The following is a 13,160-nucleotide window of genomic DNA, read 5'->3' on the forward strand; positions in this document are numbered from 1 at the left end:
ATTTTCCGGGGAAGTACTTGCGTACACATCAAAAACCGTCTTGCTACGCCACTGCTTGCGGTATAATTGCACATGACCTTCAACTGCATCGTAAGTGTATATATTTTCACGTTCAACGTACACAACTACAATGTGTGCGGATATTCGAGATCACGGCCAGTACTGCTTATCAGACCGACATATCTGAAATGCTATCATGCACTCAGAACTCAGTAGTTTCTAAAACTGACGCAGACATCTTGGCCAGAGGAATGTGCACACAATTATTGTGCTATTTAAATCTCACGACGTGTGCAGTAATATAATACTAGTGTGACTTTAAGATAACCCTAGGCTCTGGCTATCATTATTATCAATATTTGTATCGCATCATATCAAAAACCGTTTCACATCATATCTTAATATAATAGTTTTGTTTTGAAGTTTTAATAACATGCACTCTTTATGGTAGATATGTATATATGTGCTCATATTATATCTATACTTACATCGACTTATTCTGAACACTTTGTTAACGTGTGCGTTTAGCTCCTAATTCATACGTATTTTTTTTTTCTTTAAAGAATGGTGAATATATATGTACATCATTTGACCTTCTTTAATTACTTGCGTTTCTTTTTAGACAAGTTCTTTAAGACAAGTGCGATAACAAGATAAGTTTTTACAGATACATTCTAAATTAATTGTTGGTGCATGCTGGCGTTCTAAGGGCACTAGCCTGACATAGGTGGGACTGATTCGCAGTAGGTAGGGATCAACCCAATCCCTATATTTTATGCATTTAAACATGATTTCAATCACAAGAATAGCTTTAAGCTAAATTTTATCAAATACTGTTTATCAATCATGACATGATAAATGAATCATAGCTTTAATTTGTTTTCACTGCGTATCTCATATGCTTGTAGTTGTATATATATATATTGTAATCGACTGTTTTTATTTGTAAACATTTCAATCACTCTAGGGTGGAAATAATGAGTATATAAAATTATACACACAGAGGTAGCGCATTCATTGAATTCAGAAACTTGTTGGACAAAAATACTGAAAAAGTGTACGACTTTTACCCGTGTTTATTGAAACGTATTCAAGGATAACAGTAACACAAACAATGTTATTGATGATAACAAATATTATGCTTCAATGAATATTAAGACATTTAAAATAGCTGAACTATAGAAATCATCGTACATTTTAAAAACAGTTTCGATAAATGCAGTAAACATGACATTTGAAGGAAGAAAAACGACATTTTAATGCAAATACATACAAATATGAAGTAGTAAAATATTTGGAAAAAAATATAATATGGCACACTTAACATTAATAAAATATCATTTCAAATATATATATGAATAATAATGATAACCATAAACGGTATAAAAATATACCTGCGCTGTATGTGCGATTAAATGCAATGAATGTTCAATTTAATCGTAATGTATCGTACACTGTATTTCCACATCAAATGTCATATCCTTATTGCAAAGGACATGCTTCAGAACCTTGTGATACAATTTGTACAAACTTGTTAACAAAGATGTATTATATACATTTGGTGATAGGTGACTTTCTAGTTTCACCAATGGTAAACATTGGAATAAGAAATGACATGTGCATTAAAAATTAACAACACCATGCCGAATAAATAACTCATCACGGATAAGTTAGAGTCTATCAAACATACCGTACTAATTTCGTTATAAAATTGTACAGCAAATTATCCTTCTTTCTTCCGGTTGAACTGGCCTATTAGGTTCATTCATGGTAACCTGTACTTCATCATCACGAACTAACTGCCTTTGTGAAGAGTAGTTAGGTACGGAGGTTGGGTAGTGATATGCGGCGGGTGGAGGTTTGGGTCGAACTGAACGCGGTGTCGATATTCGTTCTTGTTCGCGAATATATGATCTATTTAACGAGGGTGCTTGAATGTCACTCGGTGGACGCGAAAAGGATTTATACTGATGGCTCACAACCGGATCAGATACTGGAGAAGTGTAGCCATATATGGAGGGAGTAGGCTTTGGTCGAACTGAATAAGGTGTCGAATACTTCTCATGTTCCCTGACAAAAGATCTATTCAACGAGGGCATTTGTGGGTCTGTCGATAGACGCTGTTGGTGTATAACCGGTTTTGGTTTAGGTTTCAGATGCCACCTTCCTCCTGGACTTCCGCGCACGCGTACTGAGTCGCCGCCATTAAATGCCGTCATCTTCCCAGCGGGAATGTGGTAAGTGGTGTAAACGGGTACAGTTTTGCATTTTCCAAGGCGTTCGAGTTGTCGAAAGACCCATAATCGGCGGTTGTCGGCAGTGATCCACCTTCCGTTTTTTTGCATGACAGAAATCGTCGGGACAGAATGAATACTGCATCTACAAAAACATATATTATTATTGTCTTCGATGTCTACGAATGAGTTCCACTTCCACAAACATCATGAAACTAGTGTTTACAGTATTAACCAAATCACTCTTACTTTTATTATGATTATTATTATAATTATTTTTATTATTATTATTATTAAAATAATTATTATTATTATTATTACTATTATTATTATTATTATTATTATTATTATTATATACTTATTATATCTATAAACTAATTACTGATAGTTTCACGAACATTATCAATATTCATTCTTTATTGTATATTACTCGAAAATTCGAACGAATACCCAAATGATATAACGTGTTTTATATAAAGCATGAATTAAAACGTTTATAATACCTATCTTCACAAATCGCATCCAAGGTTTCTCCAATGAGTTGGTAACTATGCTGACATCTTTTGTCAAAAACATTGTTAATGGAATCCTGCGAGAAATATATTTGTGAAGGTTTTAACTCCATGCTGCTACTATGCTTCTATTATTTATGTAAATGTGTCCATAAACTAGCTTATATCATTAGTTTTATAGCAGTTCAATAAGTCCAAAGAGGTTTATATTTAACATGTTCAAATTCATGTTTTAAACAATGATTCTTTTAAACAAAACGACCTTACTGAAAATGGATGAAAACTTAACAGGTATTACATAATCTAATTTATCTGATAATGAGTAAAATAGGACACATCCATTTTCTAAAATTCTCTGTCAGCAGGTAAGTCATATTTTTAGAAAATAGTACTCTACTTTCGTTTTTCGTTGCGCTTCTATTTGAATGTTCAGTCATGAGTATTAATATTAATATTAGCTGTAAAGCTGCACTCTCACAGATGGAACGTTTTGACAAATTTTTTTGTCTTGGAACGAGCCAATGTTTGCGAAAATCCATGGAAACCAGTTATTTAAGACTGCTAACAAAAAAATCGAAATGTTTATATTTAAGTTCAAAAAATGATGTTAATATGCATTTTTTTAACGGTTTAAGCCATAAAACATTAATTTTCGAACGGAAATATGAAAATCTACGATATGATTTTTTGTCAGCAGTCTTATATCATTGGTTTGCAGATATCTACGCTAAAAAATGCCCTTTCCAAAACAAAAAAAAATAAAAAAAGTTGTAAAAATGGTAAATCTGTGAGAGTGCAACTTTAATACACTTTTTATGTTATTTGCAGAAACAAATTCTGAAAATACGAAATCAATTTCAAATCGATTATGAATCAAAAGAATAAAATATTATTTATTTGAACAGTTCAACCTACGACAATGTAAGTGGACTGGAAGGCAAGACCGTGCTATCTTATGTAGCTGAAGCCCCATTGAATAAATAAAAAATGTAAAGAGATCGCACGTCAAAATAGAAGCCAGTTTAAAGCTGCACTCTCACATATATACTAACATGCATAAAATATCAGTTTCTTCGCTTAAATATACAAATTAGCGATCTTAATTTTTGTCGGCAGTGTTATATAACTGGTGTCCATGGATTTTCGAAAAAAATGGCTCATTCAAAGACAAAAATTAAAAAAAAATGTCAAAACGTTCAATCTGTGAGAGTGCAGCTTTAAGTCAATATGACACATGACCAAAACATTCCATTGAATATACTATGAAAAAGCTTACAATATCAAACCAATCGAACACTACATTAAAAATGTCAAAGACACGCTTTTTGAATCAAAACGACGTATTGAACTTAAGTGTTCACAGTGTGAAAATGTCAACGCGAACGTTTGTTCCCGTTTTTTAGCAAGTTAAACACCGCATGTTCTAAGAATTAAAGTAGTTTGCCACTATGATTTTAGAAGTTTTTCGACAATTGTTATGACAGTGTGACGTGGGTAAAGATAAGGCCCTAATACATCACAGCGATTTCGAAAAACACCCGTACACAACATTACGACTTAACATGTATAAGGACACGGCTACCATTTCAATATCGCCGAAGTGGAATGAGCAGAAATGTCGTGACAGTGTGGCATGCATTAACCGATAGTTGACGACTTGTCATGGTACTGAGCGATTGTGTGTGTCCCGATAGTTTCCATTGTAGTCTTGATACGATTTAGTGCAAGTTATGTACTTTACATAGCGATTGATGGAAATACTGGAGATTGTTAATAATAATTGTGTTTAATATCCCAGTACAGATTCTGCATAAATGAAGGATACATAGAGGATATTTGTTTATTTCAGTGTAAGATCGTATTTTATTTCACGAGTGTCATAGAAAAACATATTTTCACGAGTGGTGAAGCCACGAGTAAAGTTGTAGTTTTTTATGATCATGAGTGAAATTAAATACGATCTTACACTGAAATAAACAAATTTTCTGTTTCTTTTATGCTTATTTTCGGAGTTTTATTTGTTTTTTATTTATTTCTGAATTACCCCCCCCCCCCTTTTTGAAAAGGGTGGGCTTTACGCATGCATAATTATAGCTGTCAGCTTTTCTACTTTCGGTTTGCTGAGAAATAGTTCTCTGCTATTCATTCTTATAGCTTAATATTCGCTCGTTTTTTTTTTTATTGCAAAGCTTTATGAACAGTAAACAATGAAGTATTATTAGTGCACATATGTTCCAAAAATAATGAAAACACTTTTTATTTTAAGATGGACATGAATCAAACCATACTACGCCGCTATTTAAAGAATGAAAATTTGGAAGGTCAAATGTGTTAGCAAAACAAATGTGGAGAGACCAGTCTGTTTCGCTTTAAAATGTTTGTTTTCCAGATATTAAAAGAGTAAATGCCACGCTAGTTTGTTGACACATTTTGAGGTGTGGGTGGGGTAAAAAAATATCGGATCTATCTGTAAATTGTTGTGTGAATTCTCCAGGAAGCTCATTTTACGTACTGCAATGGTTAACACTAACAGTTCAAAATACATTTGAACGATGATATAAAATTCTATTTATGTTCGAACAGTTGTTTTTGTCTGTAATTTGTTTGGTATGAAAGCAAATGTTCGAACATTCAGCTTCAAAGATCAGTAAAATGTAAATCAGTAAAAGTTGTTAATTTCCAATTATATATTTATTTAAATTTATAAAACATTTCTTTTATATTTTTTTTAATCATTTTTGACATAATTTATTGAACTCCCGTGTTCTGTTTTGATCAAGGCATTTAAAAGTAGTTCTGAAAGTTGTTATTTTCACTCCTTATTTTACAGTTGGCGTTAACATTCGACGACATTACGAAGACATAATGAAGACATAACGAAGACATATCGAAGACATTACGAAGTCATGAAGAAGACATTACGAAGTCACCGGAGGAGGACATTACGAAGACGTACGAAGACATTGCGAAGTCATTACGAAGACATAACGAAGTCACGACGAAGATATTACGAAGACGTACGAAGACATTGCGAAGTCATTACGAAGACATTAAGAAGTCACGAGGAGAACATTACGAAGACGTACGAAGACATTGCAAAGTCATTTCGAAGACATTACGAAGACATCACGAAGACATAACGAAGACATAATGAAGACATAAGGAAGACATCACAAAGTCATTACGAAGACATTGCCATTTGTTTGTGTAAAGTTGTTATCTGCAGTCAATAGAAATAAATAAAAAAGGGCTTTTGTTGCCGGGATTCGAACAAGATTTCTTTGAACAAAATATGTTTGGTCCTGCACGTTAACCACTCACCTACGAGTAAATTAACACGTATATATGGCTTTTAACTTATTATCAATAATTGGATAAAGGTAACCTTCACCAAACCTGTCAATAAAGATACATTCTAATCGCTCATAAAATATACCCTCGCCGTCATCTTTCTATTATAAAGGTAATGTTTAGGTTATTGCTGGACAGTAGCGATGGAAATGACGTATTAATTTACAGCGTAATCATAGAGGAATCAAGCAAATGATCCAGACGTTCTGAAGTCTAATATTAAAAGAATATAAAAAACTATTTACCCGACAAACTAAATAATACGCCATCCAAGTATGTGTAAGATGTATAGACATTTAAAAAACAAATCTTGCTAGAATGAACGTCCACCGGATTTTATGACGTGGGGATGTAAGGACATATTTATATTGCTATATATTCTATGGGACATCGCAATAACAGTTTATTATTCAAGGACATTTGATAACAAAGCAAGTGATAAAGCATACTTTAATGCACATAAAGGTTTAACAGAAATCTGCAAATAGGCATAAATGAAAAATTTTAAAAATCATAATATATCACACTATGACATTTGTGCAAGTAAATGCAATACTATGAGTGCACAGTCGAAATACATGTCGTATATTGTACTTGAATGACATTTAATATTCACATTTCAAATGACCAGTTCACAAAAGCTTATGATAAAATTTGTTAAAACTCATATACTTATTTTAAATATATGGTAATAGCTAGCATCTTAGTTAGTGATACAAACTTCATGTGTGAAACACTGGAAGATATTAATTAACGTCTTTTATAATTAATTGAATGTGAAATACAGGTGAAGAACATATTTTTATATGTTTGACGGTAATATATAAATAATATATGGATTCAAGTCAAAACCCCAAAAGACTAGAGAAACAAAGTTTTATAACAAAGGCAACTAAAATATCCAGCATCCAACTTTTAATTAAAAGATAAATAATTAATCACAGACATGTTCCAGTCTCACATACGGTACTTTATAAAATCGTGCACAGACTTCTCTCACTATTTTCCTCTTGGACTGGCCTATACTGTGTATGCATTGCTTCAGTACCATAATTTGTCTCCCGTCTTGGTGTGTAGACAGATTCGGGAGTAGGGTATACGACCGGTTTAGGCTTCGGTTGAACACTATAACGTGGGTATGATGTATACCGTTGGTTTACAACCGGTTTAGGTTTCAGATGCCAACTTCCTCCTGGATTTCCGCGCACGCGTACTGCGTCGCCGCCATTTAATGACGTCATCTTCTCAGGGGGGATTTGATCAGTGACGTAAACGGGTACAGTATCACATTTTCCAAGGCGTTCGAGCTGTCGAAAGACCCACAATCGGCGATTGTCTGAAGTTATCCATCTTCCATTCTTCCGCATGACAGATATCGTCGGGATAGAGTAAATACTGCATCTGTAAAACAATTATAATATTATTATTGTTGTCTACGATGTTAAATGTGTTCCACTATCAGAACCAATTACAAACTGAAAATCAGACATTCTTTTACAATAGTTGTGAATCAAGTGTTGACAGGTTTGGCCAAATCACGCCCATTTATTTGCATGTTGTCACGCGAAAATGAGCTTTTATTAACCTCTTACGAGCTCATCATGTTTGCTTTAACGATATGTGGCGGGTATATATAGGATTTAAGACAGCAGGTTATCTCCGAAGGTCGATGTTTTGACAGGCGCGGTTTGACCACTTTCCGGGAAATAGACGCTTGTCTCGAACACATGTGTCATTCCAACTTATATTTGCGTCTTTAGGCGCTTCGTTCTTCTGTGTCCGACCCAAAACACAATCGCCCTAACGACACGAACAAGGTTCAAGAACATTGTTCTCGGGTCAAAATTCCATACTACCTAAAAGCCGTAAGGATAGAGAACTACATAAGAACAAAATGGCGGACAGTAAAGGTAAGAACAATGGGTGCATGATTTGCAGCGGAAATCACCCTTCGATAATGTAAACAACTTTACTTCCGGTTCCCGGCAATAGGGCGTTTTACGCGAGTTACGCGTTCTGACTCGACTTGATTATATCCAGGGAAGAAGCGCATATCGACATTCAATCAATAAAATCATATCGTGACGTCATTTATTTAATCACGCTGTGTCCGTATCTTACTATTGTGAAGCGAGAATTGAGGAACTGATTTTAATGTGATTGGTATCTTTCTTGACTATTTGGCATAAGACCAACATTTTCATATTAAAGTGACTATTCGTGGGTGTCCCGATATGTTGCAAAACAACACTGACAGATAATTTGTGTTCAATACTGTTTTTGTGACTTGTATTGCTTCATTAAAGCTGCACTCTCACAGATTAAACGTTTTGACAACTTATTTATTTTTTGTCCCGGAACAAGCCAATTTTTGCGAAAGTCCATGGAAAACAGTAATATAACACTGCTGACAAAAAATAAGTTCGCAGATTTATTTATTTAAGTTAAAAAAAGACGTTTTATGTTATTTTCTTAAACGGTTTAAGCCATAAAACATTAATTTTCGAACGGAAATATGACAATCTGCGATTTGATTTTTTGTCGGCAATCTTATATCATTGGTTTGCAGATATTTACGCAAACATTTGCTCTTTCCAAGATAAAAAATAAAAAAATTGTAAAACTGGTGCATCTGTGAGAGTGCAGCTTTAATACACAGTAACTTTATACACAAAACATTTGTACATGTTATATGCTTCATCAATATGGAGGCTATTCGTTGCCAAAAGTCCAGACGTGTATGTGTGTATTTTAGGTTTGTAATATTGATGATTTACCAATTTACATTTTACAACCGCCAACTCATTGGTTGTATGTTTACACTTTACACTGCACATTTTCATTTTTAATTGTACCAATTGGAGTTATATTCTCGTTGCATCTATTCAACAGACGATTCAGTCGTGTTTATAAAGTAACACACGTCATTCTGTGAAAGTCACATGCCGAGTTTTATATTGCGGTGTGTAGAAGACAGATTTCAGTTCGTAGTTCTACAAAGTACATTGTATGATGGTGACTTTTCATTCGCAGTTCAACATGTTTACGAGATGAATTTAATTTTATTTATAGATAGCTCCGCCTTAACCATGTCTTAACCCGCCTTAACCATGTCTTAACTCCTCCTTACGTCTTTCGGAAATTTCCGCTATCACTCGGCTCTATTTAAACCAATTATGGATACTTTGGACCATGGACATTGCGAACGTTATTATGGACATTACGAATCATCTATATTATGACATTATGGACTATGATTTGGAAACATGATGGATTATGAATTATTTCATGTCGAATAAAATAATATATGAAATAACAACATGTTTTTGTCTATATAATAGTAATTAATAAGCACATATGACATGAAATGAGATGTATGCAAAATGATACTTGACTCAAACACAACAAAATGTAAGTCATTAGCATTAAATTATACTTCAAGAATGAAAAGTCCCATTGTCTTATTTTTCTTTTAAAGCTGCACTCTCACAGATTGACCGTGTTGACAACTATTTTCATTTTTTTGTTTTGGAATAAGCCAATTTTTGCGTAAATGTCTGGATACCAGTGGTAAAAGACTGCTGACAAAAGATCAGATACAGTTTTTCAGTTTTACGTTCGCAAATTGATGTTTTATGGCTAAAAGTGATACTACAGTAACGTTTTAAGAAAAAATGAAAAATGTCGGCAGTTTTCCAAACAATTTAGATCTGTTTTAGTGTGAGTAATCTTATTATTTGTATAGAAAGCATTGCTGCCAAAATCAACCGAGTCTGGGGACAAAAAACTGTCAAAACTGTCAATCTGTGAGAGTGCAGCTTTAAATTACTATAAACACTATTTTAAATTCTACCATTAGAGGACACTTTCTTGCCTTTTTGCAATGTTTAAAATTGCAAGTAATATTAGATAAATTAAAATTTACGAAGAAAAAAATCTAAATTTTCCTTAAGTTGAAATTATTCACTAAGATGCCCCAGAGGTTTTTTTACCTGGTAGCTGGAACTGTATGGAGTAAATACACTTAGATTACAACTTCATATAACTCGTACATTATACTGTAACGAATATTATTTTATAGGTAATTAATAAAGTATTTTAATGATGAAGTCAATTTATTGCTAATAAACAATTATTACTTGCTGCTACCTTTTATACCCCACCCACACTCAACAGTCAGGGCTTTTTTCACATTTAGGTGAAGCGGACCTAGCCCTTTTGGAGGGGAAAAATCGCACGTTTGTTTTTCTAATCTAAGACTCACGATATCTATTTTTTCATTTTCTTGAAATCCCCCACTTGATTGTTATGGTTCACAGTGGCAGATCCCGTAATTCATAACTGGGGGACACAAGTGGGTTGGAGGGCTGTTCTTCCATCCACATGGATATTTTGTTTCAATGATGTATTGAAATTACACGTTTACACAATACATGCTTATTAAATATATAACATCAGACAAAACTAGGTGGATATCATTATGATGTCCATTAAAAGTTTCGTGGGTTTGCTGGAGCAGGTTTTGAACAGGGACTTGCGTTAGAAGGGCGTTACTTAGGGGCACAACTTTTTGGACATGATCCCTCGAGTGGGCATGACAATAATATGTTTAAAATGTGGGAAGTGGGGTTTAGGGGTACTCCCGCTAGAATACTTTTAATATTTTTAGTCTGAATTGGTGCATTATGGCGTAATTAAGTTTTTTTTCTGAGAAATATTGACAAAAAAATTAACCTTTAAGTTTACTTGCGGGCCAACTGGGGGGGGGGGATACCGGCCCTTCCTCCTCCCTTCCCCCACTGAACGTCCGCCCATGGTCCACTTGTAAATAAAATAAATGAACAATTTTTGCATGCTTGGGTATATAAGTAAAAAAACAACTGACAGTGGCAGTATAAATCTGGGTCCGTGAGCCCAGCTCAGATACACCCAACTGCAATTGACTAAATAATATGGTGATTTATAACCCATTTAGGAACATTGATCGTCAAAATAAAATAAAAGATGAAGTTAATTTTAGTTTTTATTGTGAAATAAGAGGATTGCAGTTTTACATATGCATGATTCGGCTTTCTTAATTACATCGTCATATTGTTAAAAAGGCAACTTATACGATCTATGTTTTAGTGAGTTTATACAGGGTCGATCTGACAAATATACATTTTGACTACTATAATGACAAATGACAAATCAATACGGAAAAACTGACGAATAGAAACAACAAATAGCACGTCTACATTGACAAATGTAAGAGATATTTAGTACGATTAAGAAGCACATTGTGGGAATTACACGTCTGGACTTTTGGCAACAAATAGCCTCCATACATCAATCCCCCATTGATGTCAACCATCATGAGTTCTGACAAATGCTTATAATTATGTTATAATGCGTCACTTACTATGACAGCTCTTTACACAGTTTGTGTTGTTTTTCTTTCGTTTTGGTTGGAAGTTGTCTAACCTATTACATATTTGTAAATACATTACTGCTATTTTCATCAAAGTTATCATCATTTATTGACTTTATATTGCTCGAAAATTCGAAAAACCAAACCTTAATAACATTTTTACAAGGATGCAATAAAATGTTAACAATACCTGTCTTCACAAATATCATCCAAAGTCTCTCCGATGAGTTCGTAAGTATGCCGAAAAGCATTACTAATTGAATCCTGCGAGTAATATATTTCTGAGGGCTTTAACTCCATTCTGTTATTTCTGTTAATATACGTCTATAATATAGGTGAACGTGTATTTGTTCAAACACTGAACTATATTATATATTTGTTAAATCCACAGAGTATAATATTTAACATGATCAAATTCATGTTTTAAACATCGTTATCATCAAAATGTTTCAAATGTTTCTACCCTTAAAAGAGAGACGAGAATAAAGCGAAACCTTAACGAAAACCTGAAATGTATAGCTTATGACATAATATATTTCAACTGATGATGTGCCATAGTAGTCATCCGTTTTCTGAAAATCTCTATAAATAGATATTCAATTAACATATTCGTATTTTCAGGAAACAGCACTGTACTTTCGCTGTCGTGGCAGTTGCAATCTAGCTGCAATACGCGTTAGTTGTTATTTCAAGAAATACGAAAATAAAATAATAATAATAATAATAATAATAATAATAATAATAATAATAATAATAATAATAATAATAACTTTATTCAAAGAAGGTAACACATTAAGACATAGGCGTCATATTATAAACAAACATAGCACACGTCTTATTTACAATGTGGCCTTCTGAAAGAACATGTACACTCATACACACAAAAGGAATTAGAATGATACTTAAAGAGGTTACGCAAATATTAATCAAACACACATATCAGTACTGCAAAAAACATATTGTTAAAAAGCATTATTACATTTGTTTTCATCATGTCAGACCTATAACTGGAATAAATGATAATTTTGACATGAAGAAATGCTTAGAATGATAACGTAAGGCCAAAAAAAATTGTTTGTTTAGGGTAACCTTCCCAAAATTTTTAGGTAGGGTATGTAGGGATTTTTTTTTATTTCATTTTGATTTTTTTCCCAAAATCTGTCGTAGGTTCAGAGTGTTTCCTTACACATGGCAGTCTTTCCTACATTACTGTCATTGCCTGACTTTGTTTTATCATATAAACAATAATTCTGATCGTCCAATTCGCATTTATCCGCCCTTTTTGGCTCAGAAACGGAAAAAAATAGTTAAGGTCGGCGGATTTTTATAGGTAGGGTCGGGTTACCCGAAACAGACATATTATTTTTTTTAGGCCTAGGCATAAATTTAGGTTATTTCAAAATGATGCATATTAAAATGTAATACGAAAACATAAAGACACATGAATATAATACATCAATTTAACACATCATCATTTTGTACCTAAATGTTAACAAGAAATATCATTAAAATTATCGATTATGAATCAAAATAATAAAAATATTATTATTTCTTTGAATCGTTCAAAGTACGGCAATTTTATAATAGAGACTACAAGGAATAATTTGATTCTAAAAACAGAATAGGTATTTAATACTCATATCTATATTGCTT

General features: G+C 33.2%; 2 protein-coding genes across 2 annotated transcripts; both read right to left on the minus strand.

Moving 5' to 3' along the window:
* Window positions 1–1,075: 1,075 nt before the first annotated feature.
* LOC128222517 (uncharacterized) lies at window positions 1,076–3,074 on the minus strand. Its single transcript, XM_052931562.1, has 2 exons — window positions 2,738–3,074; window positions 1,076–2,379 (listed from the first exon to the last, which is right to left on the minus strand). The coding sequence occupies exons 1-2, from the start codon at window positions 2,857–2,859 to the stop codon at window positions 1,704–1,706; spliced, it is 798 nt and encodes a 265-aa protein (XP_052787522.1). The 5' UTR covers window positions 2,860–3,074; the 3' UTR covers window positions 1,076–1,703.
* A 3,459-nt stretch (window positions 3,075–6,533) lies between these two features.
* Window positions 6,534–12,056, minus strand: LOC128222356 (uncharacterized). The gene is made up of 2 exons (XM_052931332.1): window positions 11,698–12,056; window positions 6,534–7,498 (listed from the first exon to the last, which is right to left on the minus strand). The coding sequence occupies exons 1-2, from the start codon at window positions 11,805–11,807 to the stop codon at window positions 7,069–7,071; spliced, it is 540 nt and encodes a 179-aa protein (XP_052787292.1). The 5' UTR covers window positions 11,808–12,056; the 3' UTR covers window positions 6,534–7,068.
* Between the last annotated feature and the right edge of the window lie 1,104 nt (window positions 12,057–13,160).

The sequence above is a fragment of the Mya arenaria genome, chromosome 16, assembly GCF_026914265.1.
Source record: "Mya arenaria isolate MELC-2E11 chromosome 16, ASM2691426v1".
NCBI classification, from domain to species: Eukaryota; Metazoa; Mollusca; class Bivalvia; order Myida; family Myidae; genus Mya; species Mya arenaria.